General features: G+C 41.3%; 1 protein-coding gene across 1 annotated transcript in view; it reads right to left on the reverse strand.

Annotated features, from left to right (window-relative positions):
• Window positions 1-15893: 15893 nt before the first annotated feature.
• The window catches only part of mfrp (membrane frizzled-related protein), a 43943-nt gene continuing 37341 nt past the window's right edge, over window positions 15894-22495 (reverse strand). The window contains exons 12-13 of the mRNA XM_079823826.1: window positions 17197-17324; window positions 15894-17102 (exon numbers count right to left, since the gene is read on the reverse strand). Of these exons, the coding sequence (XP_079679952.1) occupies window positions 16878-17102; window positions 17197-17324 (353 nt within the window). The 3' untranslated portion in view covers window positions 15894-16877. The remainder of the gene's footprint in view (window positions 17103-17196; window positions 17325-22495) is intronic.

Raw genomic sequence — 22495 nt, forward strand, 5'->3', positions numbered from 1 at the left:
TGTACTAAGGACAGGCATGATCCTGTCTGTGAATGAGAGTGCACGCGCCTGTATGGGGCAGGCCCTATGGCTCCTTGTAAAGAGGTAATAGGCCCAACTACCAACTATCAGCCAAATGCTGTTTAAAATGAATTTAGTCGGACCATCTCATCAATAATGCTACTTTTCAGTCAAGCCATCAGCTGCTTGTGGTCCTAAAACAGCTTTAAGTGGCAATATTCTGGTCTGCTCAACATAATTGCATAGACCAGCGAAACTGCTCCCCAATTTGTAATCTGACCTTCATTCATGAACTTCAAGCATGACATTTAACACAGTGGAAGTCCTAGATAGTCTGAGCTTGTGGTTTGAGAGAAATAATATGAATCTCAATCTGTGCCTGTGCATTCATTTTCTCCACAGAAGAAACACCCCATTCGTCTAGAGAGGTACTTACTTGAGCAGCCCTAAAAAGGAAGTCATCCACTGAAGGTTATTTGGCCCCACCCTTCAAACAAACCAAGCTATGGGAGACTCAAAGAGGCAAGTGTGGATAAAGTAGTCCTCAAATTCGTTGTCCAAGGCTTGCACCCACCACACATCATTCAGCAACAAGGCTTCATTGATCTTGTGCAACATCTTCAGCCAAATACAAATGTCATGACACACAATACTGTTGTAAACAAAGTCACAAAGGCCTCTGTTGAAATGAAAAGAAATCTGAAAGCTGCCCTTAGTGAAATTTAGTTAACAGCAACAACAACAGACTGCTGGACGGCACACTGTCACGGTTTCATTGGTGTCACTGCGCACTGGTTTAAACCCCAGACCATGCAGAGATTCTGTGCTGCCCTGGCATGCAAGCAACTTAAAGGGTCCCATAGCTTTTCTGCCCTGGCTGGTGCCCTAAATGATATTCACACAGAATTCAATATCAGAGAGAAAGTCGTTCACACTACAACTGACAACGGATCAAACTTCCTGAAAGCCTTCAGAGTTTTTGGGCAGACTGACGAGAACAACAATCCTGAACCTGTAGGAGAGGGTGATGGAGAAGAGGATGATGGAGATTTTTTATTTAACACTATTAAAGTTAAATAAGCTTAGCCTAACTATTACTCACCTTTCGGAGCATCAGTGAGAGCAATGGCACCGCAGAGCAAGTAAAGCCTACTCTATCTCTAGATATATTATACTGTAGCTTTGTAAGCTATCAAAGAAACGCAGAGTCAGGATTGCAGCATGAGACCAGAACGGTCGTAACTTTTATTTCAACTCCTGCGCCAGAACAACGCATCCACAAAACTCTCAAGCTCTTAAAGGGGAAGTCCCAAGTATGTATGTGTGTGTGTGTGTTTGTCGGTGATATGTCCCTACACAGGCCCCCCCAGAATTCACCAACACCGGCAACATCAGCTTGCTTGGAGCTCGAATTTGTCTCCCTGAACGTGTGCAGTGACGGGAGTCTGAGCCTGAGATTTCTCCTTGGGGTCTGCCCTTTTGTTGGTGGCTGGTCGCCCCCTCTTAGGAGCCAGCGCCGGAACCATTGGCTGGCCTAGTTCTCCATGAGCTGGTTTAAGTCGATCGACAGTGACTCGCTCTGGCCGGCCCCCGACGTCGACCAGGAAAGTTTTGGCTCCAGCCTCCAGCACTCGAAACAGGCCATCATATGGGGGCCGCAAAGAGTTTCGATGAGCGTCATGACGGATGAAAACAAACTCAGCCGCAGAGAGGTCTTTGGGCATCCAAGCTGCCGTCAGCCCATGCTGAGAGGTAGGAATGGGTTTGAAAGCATTGATTCTGTCTAAGAGGGCAGAGCGTTCAGAAGATAGACTCCAGGGCTTTGTGTGGTCTGGAATGAAATCTCCCGGGACCCGCAGAGTCTGACCGTACTGCAACTCTGCCGAGGAAGTTTGTAGATCTTCTTTAGGAGCTGTTCGCAGGCCCAGCAGGACCCATGGTAGCCGCTCAATCCATCTGTCATCCGTCAGACTGGCCCTCAATGCAGCTTTGAGGGAGCGATGAAAGCGTTCACAAAGGCCATTTGCCTGTGGGTGGAAAGCCGTAGTATGGTGAAGCTGCACACCTAGGATTCGAGCCACCTCCGTCCACAACTCCGATGTGAATTGAGGGCCACGGTCTGAAGATATGTCAGAAGGTGTGCCGAAACGCGCCACCCAAGTGTCGACGAAGGGCCGTGCGACATCTGCCGTTGTCGTTGAGGCCAATGGTACTGCTTCTGGCCACCTGGTGGTTCGATCCACCATAGTCAGGAGGTGAGTAAACCCCCGGGAGGGCGGCAGTGGACCCACTAGGTCGATGTTAACGTGGTCAAAACGCCGCTCAGGTACCTCAAAAGTTTCCAGTGGAGCTTAGATGTGTCTCTGCACTTTGGCCCGCTGACATGCCACACAAGCTGAAGCCCAGTTTCGAACATCCTTTTTCAATCCATGCCACACGAACTTTGAAGAGACCAGTTTCTGCGAAGCTTTCCGGCCAGGGTGTGACAAACTGAATCCTATCGAACACAACTCGCCTCCACTGCACTGGTACCACTGGCCGAGGGTGGCCTCTGGAGACATCACACATCAGCGTAACTCCTGCCTCTGCAAAGCGGATGTCAGCTATTTTCAAACTTGAGATAGCTGTTCTGTAAGCCTGCACCTCAGGGTCGGATTGCTGTTCAGCAGCTAACTGGACAAAGTCTATACCCAAGTGTACTGCTTGCACAGTGGCCCTGGAAAGGCAATCTGCCACAACGTTGCTTTTTCCATCTATGTGCTTGATATCCGTTGTGAACTCGGATATGAAGGCCAGGTGGCGTTGTTGCCTTGATGACCAGGGCTCAGAAACTTTAGACATAGCATGACCAGGGCTCAGAAACTTTAGACATAGCATGAACCAAGGGTTTATGATCCACAAATGCCGTGAAAACACGTCCCTCCAAAAAGAAACGAAAGTGTCTGACTGCCAGGTACAGTGCAAGTAACTCCCTGTCAAAAGCGCTGTACTTCTGCTCATTTGGGCGGAGCTGCCGACTGAAAAATGCAAGGGGTTGCCAAACACCATCTACCAACTGTTCGTGTACAGCGCCCACCGCACAGTCTGAGGCATCAGTAGTGATAGCAATTGGGGCATGTGGAATTGGATGAGACAGCATGGTTGCCTGGGCTAAGGCGAGTTTAGCATCCTCAAACGACTTGGTCATCTCCTCTGACCAGCTAACCTGTGCATTCTTGCTGTGTCCTTTGAGGGCCCTGTACAAAGGATGCATTAGCTGGGCTGCCCGAGGGATGAAGCGGTGATAGAAATTCACCATCCCCAAAAATTCTTGCAGTGATTTGGTTGTGTCGGGAATCGGGAACTCTATGATGGCGTCGACTTTGTCTGGTAGCGGAGCTGCCCCTTCGCTTGTGATCCGGTGACCTAGAAAGTCAATAGCAGCCAGGCCAAACTGACACTTGGCGGGGTTAATTATCAAGTCATGTTGGCCGAGACGAGAAAGCAGCAGTCTTAAATGAGTCAGGTGCTCTTTCTTGGAGGCACTGGCGACTAAAATGTCATCTAAGTACACAAACAGAAAATCCAGGTCTCGTAGGATCGAGTCCATCATGCGCTGAAAGGTTTGTGCTGCGTTTTTGAGTCCAAAAGGCATCCGCAAAAATTCAAAAAGACCAAATGGTGTTATCACTGCCGTTTTTGGGATGTCCTCATGGAAGACTGGCACCTGATGGTATCCTCGAATGAGGTCCACTTTTGAGAAAATGGTTTTCCCAGCCAGTCGGGCTGAAAAATCCTGAATGTGTGGAATTGGGTATCGGTCCGGTGTGGTGATGTCGTTGAGTCGACGATAATCTCCACATGGGCGGTAACCGCCATCTGCTTTGGGGACTATGTGGAGGGGCGAGGCCCATGGACTGTTAGAGCGTCGCACTATACCAAGTTTTTCCATGTTAGCAAACTCGGCCTTGGCAACTGCAAGTTTCACTGGATCTAGTCGGCGTGCCCGGGCATGGACCGGTGGTCCGGATGTAGAGATATGATGTACGACCCCATGGCTGGCCACTGCGGAGGAGAAAGTGGGTTTAGTGAGATTTGGAAATCTACTGAGCATTTGGGTGAACTCACAGTCATCTGTCAATGCGCTGGACAGAGTGGTCGTGGGGAAGGTGCTCCTTGAACAGGGTAAGACATTGAAACCTTCAGTGGTGACCAAACAGCCGTTTTTAACATCAACCAACAGGCCATTAGGGCACAGGAAGTCTGCACCCAGGAGTGGCCTACTCACATCCGCCAACACAAACTCCCATGTAAAACGTTGTCCATTGAAGCACAGTGGTACTAGCCGTTTCCCATAGGTGTGTATTTTGCCTTGATTGGCTGTCTCAAGCGGTGAGCCAACCTTGCCCAATCGTCTGTCCATTATTGACGCAGGCAGGACGCTAACCTGTGCCCCCGTATCACACAGGAAATGTCGGCCAGATAATGAGTCTGTGATGAACAGTAGGCAAGCAGTGTCGTTAGCTACTATGCTGCTGACAGTTGGCATAATGTGACTCCCATTAAATGTGCAAGGAGGACGGCACTTTTTGGCTTTCGGCCCAAAACGAGCGTGAAAAAAACATAGTCCTTGTTCGGCTGTCTGCCGTGCAGTGGGAGTTAGCCGTTCATCCGAACCGCGTGCTGCAGCTCTCAAAACAGGGTACACAGATGTAGTTACTACTGACTCAGTTGCTGTACACTTGTGTGATGCTGCCTGATATACATCTGCCAGTTGCGCTAGTTCTCTGTAGTCAGTCACTGTACTATTTGCCAGGGAGGTACGAACGTTCTTTGGCAATTGTTGCAAGAATAACTCTTTAAACAGAAAGCACGGTTTATGCTCACCCAGCAGCGCTAGCATGTGGTCAATTAACTCCGACGGCCGTGAATCTCCGAGGCCAGGCAGAGAAACCAAACGGCGTGCTCTTTCAGTCTCTGATAAACAGAAAGTCTTTAACAGATATGCCTTTAATGCAGAATATTTATCCCGATCCGGGGGGTTTTCCAGAATGCTGATCGCTCGCGCGGCCGTGGAGCTGCTGAGGGCTGCGACGACATAATAGTATCTCGTGTCGTCCGCGGTTATGTTCCGTAAGGCGAACTGAGCTTCGGCTTGAGCGAACCATACAGCCGCTTGTTGCTCCCAAAACTCTGGCATCTTCAGAGATACAGCATTCACCGACATCGCGGATAAGTTATTTGTTCCGCGTCGGGGTCACCAATGTAGCTTTGTAAGCTATCAAAGAAACGCAGAGTCAGGATTGCAGCATGAGACCAGAACGGTCGTAACTTTTATTTCAACTCCTGCGCCAGAACAACGCATCCACAAAACTCTCAAGCTCTTAAAGGGGAAGTCCCAAGTATGTATGTGTGTGTGTGTTTGTCGGTGATATGTGAATTATGGATCAGTGATGATATGAGGGTTGTTTGTATCTGCCCCTACAATACATTCTATCTATCTCTCAATACTGTCTGTTTATTTTACTGAGAAATCGCTTCAGATGATTCAGTGAGACAGCAATCCAAACTCATTCAAGTGGATTCAGGACGTTTTGCAAACGCGTTTAACCCATTCATAATTTAGAATATAATTTTAGCATCAAAATGTGCCCAGTTCAGTTACACAGTTTAACTTTTTGAACCTAATGTTGTTAAAATGAATATATGATTTTTTTTTTCTTAAATATCCACATAAACTACAAATTGTTCGTCACTATCGCAACAGTAGACCCCCGTTAATAGGCTATACCCCCGGGCCTCCCACATCACGTTCGCACAGGGCCTCGCACCACCCTTGCAACGGGCCTCCCTGCACATGACACAAGTCACGTCACACTCCAGCAAGGACATAGCCAGTGTGTGTAGCCAAGTTCGAAGATGTCTGTGGCAGAGACTCAAGAAGAGAACTCAAGCGAAATGTCCCAACCAAGCACCAGCGAGCTGGGTAGTAACGAATTACATTTACTTCGTTACATTTACTTGAGTAAATTTTTTGGGTAACTTGTACTTTTAGAGTATATCTAAAGATGGGTACTTTTACTCTTACTCAAGTACATTTCTTGTGAAAAAACTGTACTTTTACTTAGTTACATTCTGTGGCGTTCCTCCGTTACTGTCAAATGGTAATAATTATATTATATATTTTAAAATAAGTTAATATGACTTTCGCAAGTCTCGCGAAACGTTGTAGAGGCTGCTTCGCGAGAGGTTGCTACGCATCACCCGCTTATAATTAGCGCACGTTTAGTCAGAAGATGATGGCCGAAGCAGAGGAAGATGTGTGTGAGCTACGGGAGGCAGATTGCCCGTGGCCTCAAGTTCAGTCTATGTTTTCACTCCAAGATGTCAAAAAGAATAGTTTCATAATGCGATGCATGTTGTGTGCACCAAAACGAACTGACATCTCTCAGCATACAAGAATTCTACCCTGAAAAGAACATGTAGCGGTAAGTGTCACAATGATGCCTATATTTGAACACTATTAATGGTCATTTGCTAACTATGGGAAATTTTCCCTTATTATAATACTATTTCACACACTGTCCGAGTGTTTTCCTCATATGCGCTCTTGTGCAAGCAATGACAAATCGTTTGAATCCTCCAAACAACACACGTCCACGAACAAACGTTCACATCATCACATTTACATATCCTTTTCTTCACAAAACGAAACAAATTGAATAGCCTAATGTGACGTCTTGCATTTATACACAAATCCGGACAGACACCTGTCTGAAGTGTACAAAATACTTACAAATAAAAACGGTATTGTATTTTATTCCTACCTAAAGAATAGCCTATAAACTTATAAAAATATAAGAACAAAGTATGTTTTAAGAAGAGCTCTAGCTAGCCCAGCACCATTAATTTACACTGTTTAACCATTAATCACACACACACACACACACACACACACACACACACACACACACACACACACACACACACACACACACACACACACACACACACACACACACACACACACGCTAAGGTTCATTAGCTTACATTAGTTAACATGAACTAATAATGAACTGCACTTATAAAGCACTTATTTATCTTTATGTTAATTTCAACATTTACTAATGCATTATTCAAATATTGTTAACATTAGTTAATGCACTGTGAACTAACATGAATAAACCATGAACAGCTGGATTTTTATGAACTAACGTTGACAAAGATTAACTAATGCTGAACAGACAGAGGTGTTGTTCATGGTTAGTTCATGTTAACTAATACTTAAACTAATGTTAACTAATACAACCTTATTGTAAAGTGTTACAGAGAGGTGTGTGAAAGCTCTCCAAGTAGCCTGAAATTCAGGGTTTTCGCTTCTTATCAATCAGATCGAAAGTAACTAGTAACTAACTACTTGAGTAGTTTTCTCATTTAATACTTTTTTACTCTTACTCAAGTAAATATTATGATTGTGACTTTTACTTTTACTTGAGTAAATATTTCCGTAAGTACTTGTACTTTTACTTGAGTACAGATTTTGGCTACTCTACCCACCTCTGCCAGCGAGGAGGTTGGAAGCCAGGAAGACCAGCCATCCCTTATCCCTGGCCTGGAATTTTTCGAAATGGGTGGATGCAAAAACAACTTCAAATGCGCTGCAAGCTCTGCGCACCCAAGTACCACATACCATCCTGAACCTGTAGGAGAGGGTGATGGAGAAAAGGATGATGATGGCCAAAATGATGATTACAATGAAGAAGAGGAAAGCGTTGAGGATGTTGAATTTGTTGATGCCGGAGCCCTGTTGGACAAAGATGACTACTTGGCATACCAGCTACCCGAGCACCATCGCTGTGCCTGCCACCTCCTCAATTTAGTGTCCACAGTTGATGCAACAAAAGCAGAGGTCAACCAATTGTACAAGCGTCCACAAGGTCCACTTGCCAAATGCTCTAGCCTGTGGAACAAAAGTTCAAGATCAACCACCGCATCTGAAGTAATTGAAGACCACTGCAAACTCCAACTCGTAAGGCCTGTTGCTACAAGGTGGAATTCACTCTTCTCAGCTGTAGAAAGAATAGTGAGAATAACAAGAGAACAAGGCGAAGGAGCCCTTGCAGCTGTCCACTGACACCAAGTGCTTGTTTTTCTGCTTAATGAAGTAATTAACAATAGATTAAATCATAGTTTTATATAATCATCTGATTTTTGTTTGTTTTTTAACCACAGGCCTCGACTATATCAGAAGCCACTTGGACTGTCAGGCCGAGAATCCCATCAGTGAGGAGGGTTCCCAATCATCTGAGGAAGAGGACTTCTTTTCCTCCTTGAAGAAGACCGGCCCTCCTGAAACGACCCAGCATTTGGATGCGTACCTGGGGTGCCCAGGAGACACAATAGAGGTACTGAAGTCCTTCCCAGCTGTGTGCCAGCTATCACTTAAGCTTAATATGGCACTCCCTACCTCAGCAGCCTTTGAAAGACTGTTTAGTGTTGCAGGGCTGATCTTCAGGCCAACAAGGGCATGCATTGGCTCAAAGAACTTTGAGAACCAGCTGCTTTTGTGGCTTAACAAAGCCTTTTGGTAACTCTGTTGCATGTTCTGTGCTTAACTGATGTAGATACCCTGTTGTTGAACATACATGATTGAGTCCAAAGTGTTTGTTACATCTTCTAGTTAAATGTGACATTGTTGTTAAATGTGACAAATTACACCAATGTTCTTGTCTGTTGCCTGCAGATTCCTGCAGCTAAGCTTAGATTTACATTTATATTCCAATCAAGGTTATTGATAACATGCCTCTGACATTTTGCACCATTACAATACTTATAGGCAACTAGTCATCATATCTTCCGCTCCATGAAACGCATATTAATGCTCAGTAGCACACATATATGGTTCTTTAATGTATTTGCATTGTACTAAAATGCATTCATTTTCAATGTGCATATATGCGGCTGAAAGAGGTAGCCTAGTGCATCCCAAAATTTTCAACATTAACATTTTAATATAACATTTAATATAATATAACATTTTTAATATAGTGCTCTTTATCTGGGCATAAATTAATCTCTGGTTGCTCGTCTGCAGTATGTTCAAAATGCTGCAGCGAGAATCTTAACAAAAAACAAAAAATGGGATCCCATAACAGCTGCATTAATTTTTCTGTCATGGCTCCTGCACTCTGGAATGTACTTGCCCTTACATATTAAATCCTCGCAAAGCATGGACATTTTTAAAACAGACTTGAACACTTACTTATTCTATCATGCTTATGGCATTTGATTGGGTTTGAAAACTGTGAGTGATTGGTTATATGTTTTTCTTGGTGTTATGTAGTGCTGTTATTTTATGTTAGTATGATTTTGCATTTTATTGCTCTATAAGCCCTATGTGTTTTTTTTTTTTTTTTTTTTTTTTTTTTTTCATTTTAACCACTTATGGACAGCACTTTGGTCCATTTTAATGGCTTTGAAAGTGCTTTAAAAATAAAATGAGTTGAGTAACATTAAAGTCATTATGGCCTTGAGAAGGCCCCTGTGGCGCGATCTAAGCTTTTGTCCTTAATGGCTTTGTTTTTCCTTACATTACTTTTACTTTTATACTTTAAATAGTTTTAAAACCAGTACTTTTTAGTGTTGCACGATATACCGGTACTAATATACCCTCCAGTTAGGCAAAGAAGATTTGTCTGCAAGGGTACTGTTAAAACACAGTTACCTGACAAATATTTTTTAAGTAATCCTGACTCTCCATTTTCTTCCACTCCAGATAGGGGTTATACTATATATATATATATATATATATATATATATATATATATATATATATATATATATAATTTTATTTTATTCACTTACAAATATTTTAATTATATTTATGTGTAAAGCACTTTGAATTAACACGGTGTATGAAATGTGCTATACAAATAAACTTGCCTTGCCTATAAAATCAAATCAAAGTTTATTTATAGAGCACTTTTTTTCCACCAGAACAGGGACCTTCCCAGAACTTCTGGGTAAATGTCCACAAGTCCATTCCCTTTTGACGGAGTGTAGTCAGACCTCGAGGATGGGCCGGGCTTTCACTCATCCTGCTGAATCCTCTGGTGGCTGGTACGTTCAGTCATGTATAAAAAGGGAAAAACAGGTTGAGGACTCAAGTGCAGGTAAGATGAGATTTATTAAAGGGTTAGTTCACCCAAAAATGAAAATTATGTCATTAATTACCAACCCTCATGTCGTTCGACACCCGTAAGACCTCCGTTCGTCTTCGGAACACAAATGAAGATATTTTAGTTGAAATCCAATCGCTCAGAAAGGCCTCCATTGGCACAATGCACTTTACACTCTCAAGACCCATAAAATGTACCAAAGACTTCGTTACAAAGTCCATCTCATTACAGTGGTTTTACAATAACTTTATAAAGTGACGAGAATAGTTTTTGTGCGCAAAAAAACCCTAAATAACGACTTATATCATGATGACCGATTTCAAAACAAGGTATCATGAAGCTTCGAAGCGTTATGAATCAGTGGGTCGATTCAGCAGTTTGAATCGCCAAAGTCACGTATTTCAGCAGTTTGGCGGTTTGACACGCGATCCGAATCATGAATCGACTCGACAATTCATAACGCTTCGAAGTTTCATGATGCATTATTTTGAAATCGGTCATCACTATACAAGTCGTTATTTAGGGGTTTTTTGCGCACAAAAACTATTCTCGTCGCTTTATAAAGTTATTGTAGAACCACTGTAGTGAGATGGACTTTGTAACAACGTCTTTAGTATCTTTGAAGGGTCTTGAGAGTGTACCGTGCATTGTGCCAATGGAGGCCTTTCTGAGCCATCGGATTTACACTAAAATATCTTCATTTGAGTTCTGAAGATGAACGGAGGTCTTACGGGTGTCGAACGACATGAGGGTAAGTAATTAATGACAGAATTTTCATTTTTGGGTGAACTAACCCTTTAACAAAAACCAAACATAACAACAAAAAAAAAACCCACGAGGGGGAAAACCATAAACTAGAAATACACCAAACAGAAAAACTACCAAATGGGATCACGGGGAAAACTGGAGACATAAGACAACGTACCAACACAGGACAGAAAACGGAAGGAGATTAAATAGGAGACAAACAAGGCCGGTAACGAGGACAACAGGTGGGGCAAATTAATCACTAATTAGATGCCAAAAGACTCTGATATGGCAACACTATAAATTGTTAGAGAGGTTCTTGGCCCACTAAGCAGCTTTACCGATGCATTAAGTGGAGAGAAAGACCCCACATTGTCTTCTCTGTTCCCTCTCAAATGGAAACTACTTTCTTTTCTGACTCTTTCATATGAAATGAAAGAAAAAATAAGAACAGACTTCACAGCAAGATATGAAAACAGACTTCTGGACACTGTTCTAAACACTGCAACAGTCCTCGACACAAGATTTAAGGATAGTTTCGTTAACATGGAGGAAGAGGTGAAAGCAGTACATTTACATAAATCTGTTGAAACTTCACTACAGCAAAAGAATGAGGACCAAGCACCAGATCAACAGAAACAAGAAGATCAAGAGGGGGCAAAAAAAGAACAACAGACTTGAAAAGTCTGCTCTCCACCATCAAGTTCGAAGTCAAAAATTGCAGCAGCAGGTGGGGCTGAGGGGGGTCAGTCTGCATCCCCTGCTGACCAATTTACTAGTCAATTCTTGTTGTACAAACAAATGGCAGAGATAGGTGGTTCTGAAGACCCACTCACCTGGTGGAAGAACCATGCAGCCACCATGCCAAGACTTGGACATTTAGCCAGACAGTACCGGTGCATTCCAGCCTCAAGCTGTGATTCAGAACGTGTGTTTAGCACAGCGGGCTTTATCTGCAGTCCTGGATGCATTAAACTGACTGAGGAGCACATTGACACTCTTGTTTTTCTGGCTAAGAACCTGGAAAAAGCCAAAGAACTGGACAGAAAATAAGTCCAAGAGAGATAAAAAAACAAAACAAAAAAAACAAAACACATGTTCATGATTTCACATGTCCATGTTCTGTCAACAAAAATCTTTCTATTGTGAACCAATGTAAAAAATGGCAAGTAGTTATGTCTGCAGACCGGAGATCTCCAAAATGGGATGGGAACTCCAGAACGGGGCGGGATCTCCAATATGGGGCGGAATCTCCATGAGCAACCACTTTCGCCATTGGCTGTGGATTCAGCCAATTGTCATTGACTTACATTTCAAAATAAAAGGGTGCAAATTAAACACCATTTTAAAATAAAGCTTTGTTAATAAAACTTAGTTTTTAACTGAAAATTCAATTGATCTTATACATAAAATTAAAGTTTTTAAATATTATAATATAAGTAATACATTTTAAATAGTAATATAGTTAATATGTTTGTAATACAGTTCTTTGTTCAGGGAAGAAAGAGGCGGGAACCGGTGAACGTTCAACAGACTTTAATAATAAAACAAACAAACTGTAAGTAAAAGTGACAGCACCTCACGGACGACTGCCACGCACACACATAGGGGCGATAGGGGTATGTGGCGAGGTTGGCGAGCGAGAGACGTGGGAGGAGCGAGCGAGACCGGTGTGTGATTCGCTCGCTCCTCCGACGCCAACCTTGCCACATACCCCTATCGCCCCTCACAGGCCAGGGGGTACACCCGAGACGGTGCCTACCCCATTAAAGTTTTAAAATGTGCCATATTAATATATACTTTTTAAAATCTAATCATTATTTTTAAAATGCCTAAAGGCACATTACAAATCATTGCTGCATCTCTTATGTTAGACTACACAATTGAATTGAAAAAAGAACACTAATATATACAAAAGATATTGCTTAAATCCAAACAATACATACATAATGATACCATGTGATGCCATGTATGCACATTTTAATATACATTTAATATAATATAATTCAGTTAATAAAGAAAAAAAAAGACAAGAAAGCATTTAAACTTTCAACATGTTTTATTGTTCAGCTTATGTTACTCAAAACTGAACTGATCACATGATCATAAAGGCTTAAACTTGTAATATGAACAATAAAAATAATACATATAATTCCAGTACTTTAATAAATGTGATCCAACTAACTTTTAATGAGAACAGGTGGAAATACTCAATTTTCAATATAAATCATGGCAAAGCAGTCCTCATAAAGCTTAAATTGTCTTCTAAAAAATGAATGCACATCAGTGATGACATGATGGTAAGTATATCAGTACGAAGTTGTAACGGCTGCACCCATTTCATTGTATTCCTTAGGTCTTGCATGGAATCTCTTGACTGGCTCGTGATGCTTCTGTGGAAATGTGCAAGACCCAAATTAATGAATGTGGTCTATTATGACTTCATAGCAGCCTCTTTTAGGCTATGTCTGTAAAAGATAAATGGCAAACTTGTGTCCGGTCAAAACTCTTACTGTGGGGACTGGACACGTCCTCTTCCTTGGTATTTGTCACGAACTAGTGTTGATCAAAACTCTCAAAGACGTTGGAGAACTGGAAAATAGGAACTTTAATAACAAAACCTCAGGATACACGCAGGAAACACACCAGTAAACATAGACGACGGACAAACACTGAGGGAGAACTGAAGACTAAATACACAGGGCAAATGAGGTATTTAACAAGACACAGCTGAACAGATGAAATCATAATGACGGTGACCATGGAAACAAACAAGTGGCGGGAAACAGAACAAAGGAACATGTGACATGCAAAAACACAACTGACACAGACTAAACATGAGATAGGTGTGACATTTCCCTTTAGGGTTTGTCTGCCCTCCTCTGTCCAATGTGCAAATCTTCGCCCATAACTACAAATGCACAACATAAAAAAAATAAAAATAAAAATAAATATTTTAACAGTTGTATTAAATGGTTTTGATAAAATTTTATTCAGTTTGTACCTTTCTAGATGAAAGTTCTCCATCAGAATTACACACTACCACCTCCTAAGATCTGGCATGTCCTTCTAAAAAGGAAACATTTAATTTAAATGATTTCAATTTAATACCAACTCATGTAGACACAGGGGGAACACTCAAATTACTCAGATTCAGTATATCACAACTGTTTAAAGAGACTACAATTCAACGTGACCCTGATGAGACTTGCATAGTTTTTTCACCTCTTCCACCTGTCAAACAGCAAAAACACAAATATAAAAAATGCGATTTTATTTAAAGACTAAGAATAAATTGATTTTGGTGAAAACAAATGTGAAAAGGATAGTTAACCTTCATTGCCATCACTTGTTCCAGAAGTCTATCTTCAGGTATTTCCACATTGGCCTTCTCAGATGATGTTAGTGTTTTGTGTACCTTCTCCCACTCTGTGTTGTAGACCACATTCGAGTTCCTGATTTGTGGCCCAATCCAGGATGCCCATTTATTGTAGTCAGGCTGTACAACGAGTTTGTTTCCTGATCTGTAAGTACACAGGTAAAAAAGAAAAACACTTAAACCAAATTACTTTTTATGACTACATTAAGCTAGTGATTCCCTGAAGCACAAAAAGTAGACATTCCTATTCTATGAAATCATGTTAAGACTGAAGGTTTCTCTAAGTCCATCAGAAATTATTTATGAAGATAAGTTTAAAATTCTTCCATATCTACCATACCAGTGTACTCTGATGGAGCAGGGATTTATAAAGCAAGTGTATAAATATACAATGATGTAATTTTTCCAAATTTTTCAGTAGGCTAACACCTAAAATTATTATTATTATTTTAAATCCTCACCTGCCAGGTTGAAAACTCCCTTTTTAAGTAGGTCCATTACAACAATGGCTGGATTGGAGCCTCATTTTACACACGAGTATGTGTATTCATGTTCTGTCAAAGCTTTGAAATGCATGTATCCCTGCAGTATACGGCTCACATCTAACGCCAGTTCCATGGTCTCAAAAACCCTTCCTGCTGAGCAAGTCTATAAAATTAAACATTAAAGATAATGTTGCATGCATAGCAATTCAGATTTTGTTAGTAAATAATGTACATTTAATTCATTTTTTATCATAGACCTATAGAAATGAGTAATAAATAAATCAAAATAATTCGAATTCGACTTTTATAATATATAGAAAGGTTATGTTACATACCTACAGATGCTTCCTCAGGTCAGGGGCGCGGGAAGAAGGATTGCAAATGCAATGCAAATTTTTGTTCATTTACATTTATTCATTTTTAGAATTTAGTAATTTATTTGTAATAAACATTTTAAGAGGCTCACTAAAAAGTATTATTTATATGTTGAATTATGTTTTTAAAACATACACAAGGTCATATTGTGACCGTTGCGGTGTGTAGAAAGAGCGGTAATATTTCCTCCAGTGGAGAGCGCCTTTCTGAAGATTATGTTCATTTCTGAAGCTCATTCCGCACAGCGCCGCGCGCTCAACCCAGAATGCCCTTTGTGACATGCTGGATCAAATATAGGTCTATCTGAAATAAATAGCGAGGGCTGTCCCTGACTAAAGTTTTTTTTTTCTTTCTTTTTTTCTTGTAGTTTGTTCATTTAAGCCGGCGACACTGGCGCCTCCATGTCATTGTCTGCTATATTTGCTTATTATTTATTAAATCCGGGCAATTTGGTTGATAAAACATTGAAGAAAGGCTTTCAACAAAACAAAACTTAATGAAGTGTTCAAAATCATTTCTGACCCCCATGTCTTCTGACATATTATGCATCTTATGTGTCCTGTTCACTTTTCAACGTGAATGAAATTAAAAAATAACATTATAATATTTTAACTGAAACTAAATACGTGTTTTAATGGCTACAAGTATATTAGGCTACAGAAGCCTACAGAGAAATATCATGTTGGAGCGGTGCACATTGTTTTAGCGGTGTTCCGCTTTGCTTTGCCCACATGCTCAGGTTTTTTTATTGTATATGACTGTGTAAACAGCTCAGTAAACCTTTTATTTAAAGAGACTGTCATCAAGTTCAATGTAGAAATTTTATATTTGTGGCCTTTTCTGATTCATAGACGATTCTGATTTATATGATCTGATCAAAATATCTGCTTGTTTTGGGGAGTGGTATCGTACATCTTGTCTCCTGCTTTGATGCTAACAGCTTCATGTAAACATTTTGGCTCGTCTTTTTTGGCTTGTCACATTTGGGCTTGTCATCTTATTTCCAGCTTTGTTTAGGGGTTATTTTATATATTATTTGTGCAGCAATAGTGTAGGAGCATTAATTCAGTGGCCTGTCTTTTCAAAATGTCACCAAATGTCACTACAGATACTAAAGAAAATGAAAAGGATTCAGAACAGCATATCACCATATTCATGTTTTCTTTCCGTGGGTTTACTCACAAAACTGACTGTTTAGTCTTCATTTAATGCAGCACCCAACACACACTGCCAGAGCATGACCATTAGTCAACATACACTTTGTGACACTGCCCTCTAGCTGGACATTGCTGTAATAGCATCAATAAACACAGATGTAATTATTACAATAGCCTATATGCACACGCATATACTACAACCATATTTTTAAGGACCACCACAAAAAAAAAAATCCAAGAAATCCTGAGAATGAGACTACAGGATCTATACTGTTTTTAGGATAAAAGGGACCTCCCAAAGTGACATTAACTATGATTAACAAATAGCATAGTTATTGTTCATTGTTAACTAATGTAGTTAACTAATGTTAACAAATGAAACCTTGTTGTAAAGTGTTACCAAGCATTCTAATCATTTTAGTTTCATTCACAACTTCAAAGCATTTTTTTTACAGTGGGCCCTCTTTCACTTTATTTTTTTCCTTGCTCCTGAATTTTCAGTTCTATGTCACTGAGTGTACTCATTTTCCAGCTTGATTTAGAGGTTGTGGTGTATCTACCAACAGAGTTATTTGTCCTATGGAAGAGAACACTCCATGGGATCCTGTGAATCAGGCAAGAGGTGGCAGTTGAAGGGCCAGTTCAAGTTGAACAGGTTAAGAGCTTGACTACACTGGTGCTCAGCCGTGGAGCAGATGGATTGGCATGGCTGCAGCACTCCACTCTGAGGGCTACAATGGGGCAAAAACATACCGCATACTAGCCGCCGAAAAGATTCAAAACAGGCAAACTCCATCAGCACCTGCAATAATATTAAAACACATTTCCCACATAAAAATGTGAATTGAATTGAATTGTATTGTTGATCAAGGTAACTCTCTAACTTCCTTTCTCACCCGGTACTTGTGCAGAATAGAAGCAGCCTCTCTCTGATCAGAAATAGACAGCCAGATATTTGGAAAGGATGTAAGATTGTAGCTTAGACCTCTGCACATCTCAACCTGGATGGGCTCACAAGATGAAGCTAAGAAGAAAAAAAGGCTAAATAAGAATGTGATTCTTCAATGAGGTTGTCTTTTTGACTTCTTAAAAATGTATACTATAAGAAATGTATAAGAAAAAAAAAATCTGGTTTCTATTTGGGACAGAAACAAGAAACAAGATTTCAATCTGAAACAAGATTATTTTTCTTATCCCATTGGCAGATCATTTTCAGATCAAAAACTCACTTCATTTTGATTTGATTTTCAAGAAAACAAGAGAAAATATCTTATGTAATTTTACTTATCTAGTAAATGCATCTTGATTCAAGAATTGTTACATATTTAGACTAGAAACAGTTATACAGTATATTTGCAGTGTATACACCTTTATAAATTTTTTTTAAATATATTTTAAATAATGTTATGTTTTTAAAGTTGTATTTTTATATTGTTGAACTAACAATGAACTTGTTTCGAGGGGTTAATTCAAAAACAACAGCTGGATCCAAATGCAGTGAGTTTAATAATAAATCCAACACAGAGAACCAGGGAACAGAATGAGTGCGCCAAACATAACATCCATGAAGGACAAGACTGGACAGGAAACACTGGGATTTAACCCCTTGCCTGTCACTAGTGATGTGATATTTGAACCGAGGCGTCTGAGCTTGTGTCGAGGATAAATGGGCGTGCCAGATTAAGCCCCGATTCGAGGTTTGTGTTGTTAACGGAGAAATCATGTGACCAATGACAAACAAGGCCTCGGTTTGTGAGGAATACGTCATCGAGTGTCGCTTCGGGTTCGAAACTCGCGCCACCTTGTGATTGTTGTGGCGTTTCAGAGAAGTATCAGGAGGAGAAGGGTATTCCTACTGGTCCGGAGTAGTAGAAGTGTGAGTGTCAGAGAGTCAGAGAGTTGTGTCATGGTCGTTATTGTTACCAAAACTTGCTGCAAACGCCTGTATAGTGAAGCTGTTGTCTATTCGCTTAAGCCATTCAAATGCATTGAGAGCGCTAGAAGTATTGAGCGCTCCATGAACATGAGCATGTCGCAACTCTGTTTTTCAGCGGCTCTGGCTTTAACTGTTATGCCTCATTAAGTGCCCCAAAACTATATTTATTATTGTTTGAATTTCGTATTAAAACTTTTTTTTTTAAATGTAAAAGCTTAGACTTTGTTTAATATCAAAAGCAGGTTTGGCAATTTGGCGTGAGATTAAGTTGGGCAGAGTGAGACCGTGAGATTGAGCCTGAAAGCGCGTGTATCACGCCAAATGCGTGAGAGTTGGCAACCCTGCAAAAACCAATGTCATTTGTAGGTTGTGTAAGAAACCGCTGATATATCACTCCACGACATCTAACTTGAGAACGCAATCGTGTCATCCCGAGGAATTTTCTCGAGAGTGCCAGCATTAAAACAGTCCAGGGTAACTTCTTTTTACACAACGAATACCACACAGCCACTACCTTCTGCGAAACAGGAAGAAATCACCCAAAAACTTACTGAATTCATCTGCAAAGATATGCGCCCGCTAAGTATCGTGGATGGCGAAGGCTTTCAAAACTTTGTTCGAGCACTCAACCCACGGTATACTTTACCTTCCAGCTACTCCATTGCTCATTGAAATGCTCCTGCAATGTTTTAGAGAGTGTGTGTGTGTGTGTGTTGTTAGTTCGTTTTTTCGCTAGTGAGAGACCAATATCTTATATAGCAGCCAATCAGCTTTCGTGTTATTGGCGCGGGTCTCTCTCGGATTGGACCACAGACACATCAAACGGATTTTATTCTTCAGCTTCAGTTCTTCCAGTTCACGCGATCGTGAAAGCAAAGGCGAATCTTTCTCACCTGCCATCTCGTATAATGACCAAATAAAAGTTTGATATGCCCGATAGCACTAAACAAAGAGTTTAAAAAGCGATGGAAACCCCGAAATCATTCGCTACTGACACAAGGAACGATGTCAGACTGGCCGCGGATTCTGCACGCGTTTGCCGCCTCAGCGCTCACGCGAGTGGACCGACTCTAGGCTCATTCATAGATATCCATATCTATGGGCTCATTACTGTAGGTCTTAAAGTGAAAGCGATCCAATATAGCCTAGCCTATACCCCTCCTGCCTGTGTCGTTAATATTAATCAAACAAAACCAACGGGGAAAAACAAACAGTAGCCTACCTAAACTTAAAGCACTGTTTGTGCACTGTATCTGTATATTTAAGTTGTATTTATTTGTCCTATTGTCAAACAAGATTCATGCATTTTGTTTGTTTTATTGCCATGTGTGACTATTGTGCATCTAATATAAAGATATGGTAAATGTGGCATCCTAATTATGAAAAAAAAGAAGAAACATGCACATTTCTGAAAATGACCATCACAAAATCAGTAATTTTGATCTCACTAAAAAATGTATATACATACACACACACACTACCGGTCAAAAGTTTGAGAACGGTTCGATTTTTTAAAGAAGTCTCTCCTGCTCACCGAGGCTGCATTTATTTGATCCAAAATACAGCCAAAACAGTATTATTGCAGTATACAGTATATATTTTACAATTTAAAATAACTATTTTATATTTCAATATATATCTTAAAATATAATTTATTTCTGTGATTCAAAGCTGAATTTTCAGCATCATTGCTCCAGACTTTAGAGTCATAATCCTTCAGAAATCTTTTTTTTTTTTTTTATCCATCAAAGAATCCAAAAAAAATTTTTTACACAACTGTGTTCAACACTGATAATAATCATAAATGTTTGTTGATCATCAGATCCTCATATGAGAATGATTAGTGATTTAGTGAAGGATCATGTGACACTGAAGACTGGAGTAATGATGATAAATTCAGCTTTGATCACAGGAATACATTTTACAAAAAAAATACTTTACTATATATTCACATAGTAAAAAGTCACAACAGAACGGTCACAATATTACAGATTTTTGTATTTTTTAATAACATAAATGCAGCCTTGGTGAGCAGAATGTAAAAACATTAAAAAATCTGACCGTTATCAGAATTTTGATTTGTAGTGTGTTTGTATATTAATCCTGGTGGGATTGAGCTATGAGGAAGTGCAAGATTACTAATACTTTGTTCAATTTGAATAAATTTAATTTTGCAAGTAATTTTGTGATTCTGCATTTCCTTTTGTACGTTTTTTTTTTAAATTACGTGATATAGGTCTTAAATTTAATTCATAATGGTCTTGAAAAGGTCTTAAAAAGTCTTAAATTTGACTTGGTGAAACCTGCAGATACCCTGTTCATGCTACTTAACACTGCAAGCTATTTAGACCCACGATTCCACCGTCTAAACCATTTGCCAGAGGAACACAAAACAGAAGTACGGGCGAAGATATTGTCCGAGTTAACGACTATAATTGAGGAGTCAGAAAGTGAGTGCGCTAATGTTGTAAAACAACCGCAAGAAAAAAGACTGCGCCGTCTGCCATGGGCAACCTGTTCGACGGCTTCTACAGTGAGACCCAGAGCAGTGCTGAAGAAAGCATGAAGGCTTTGGAGCATGAGCAGGACATGTATGAACGAGACCCGCTGACGAAAACCCACTCAGTTGGTGGCAAATATCATGTGGTATGTATCAAAATATCATTAGATTTTAGTCGACTAAATCTACAGTAGATTTAGTCTCCTTAAATCTAATGAGTTCAGTTAAATTGTAATACATTAAGCATTTAAGCATTAGCCTACATAACGTCTAAGGTTACGTATGTAACCTCTGTTCCCTGAGAACAGGGAACGAGCGCTGCGTCTAGCTGACGCTATGGGGAACGCCCTCAGCGTGACTGGTGTCTGAAGCTACTATCGAATCACGGCAAAGTCTTTGACCGACGTCAGCCCATGACGTCATCAACGTGCGACCCGGAAGTATAAAAGGGCGCCGTGCCAACACATACACATCTTCTCGTCAGAAGGGACTGTATGGCAGATAGGCCCTGAAGCATGGCAACGCGACGCAGCGCTCGTTCCCGGTTCTCAGGGAACAGAGGTTACATACGTAACCTTAGACGTTCCCTTTCGAAAGGGAACTCTCGCTGCGTCTAGCTGACGCTATGGGGAACGATATACCAACGCCGCCATGCTGGACAACTGTCAACACAAGTAATTCATAGAAAAACCTGAGCGATTCCCCCTCAGGTCCCTGGGCTGACAGTGACAGCACTCCCTACGGTCATAGCCCAAGCTACACAACTAAACGGAACCCTAATGCACTGCGTGGGGTTCCATCCAGACAGCTCGAAGGCCCGGGACCACTACTTCCACCGAAGGGGTCCCTTTAAGGGAATGTGGCTAGGGGACCCGAAGGAACCCCAGCCAGTCACTACCCGGGAAAAAAGTTCTCCCGAGTGCCACCAGGGAGGCTTGACCTGGTGCCCTAAGTGTTATGGACACTTCGGTTTAGCCAACCCTGTCTGTTCAAAACAGAGCCTCTGGATGGTGCCCAAGGGGCGTCCAAGCTAAGGGACTGAAACACTGGCAGTCCTACTTAGCCCGGAACTCAGAGACGGGTTATCCAAGAGAGCAATACTCAGCGTAGTGCTTTTCAACCCTTGCTATCGAGGGGAGTCTGCCTGCTCAAATCAAGGATCTACCAGGTGCTTGTGTTTCAAAGCAGTAGGGAGGCCGAAAGGGCCTTAATGACTGATCTAACAGGGAGGCCTCATGAGAGGCCTACGACCGTCTGACCAGGCTCAGGCGGCTGAGCACTCATAGACGATCCTCATTGAGGGGAGCAGCTGAGCCTGCCTGGCGAGTAACCTCCAGCTGTAGGCCCAACTACCACAAGTTCTCACAGAGAACTGGTAATCAAGTGCCTAGCTCAGGAACTTCACCTTCAAGGAGGCCCTGTGGGCCTACTACTTGATAGCGGGTATTCCAGGGAGGCCTATAGAGGCCTACTACCTCACCGCAAGCCATGCTGGAAACCAAGCATCCTGGCTCGGGACTCCGTCCTCAGGGAGGCCTAGTGAGGCCTACTACCTGACAGCAATACCGCCAATTTTAGCGAAGCATGGTCCTGCTGAGGTTACCCTTGTTTTCTCAAGGAGGCCTAATGGAGGCCTACTACTTGACAGTCAAGCTACGCAGGCTAGTCGGGCATCCTGTTTAAGGAACCCATCCTCAAGGGAGGCCTATTAGGGCCTACTACCTGATAACCAGCCTTTAGGGAGGCCTGGAGAGGCCTA

This window comes from Gobio gobio (assembly GCF_949357685.1).
Source record: "Gobio gobio genome assembly, chromosome: 8".
In the NCBI taxonomy this organism is placed as follows: Eukaryota; Metazoa; Chordata; class Actinopteri; order Cypriniformes; family Gobionidae; genus Gobio; species Gobio gobio.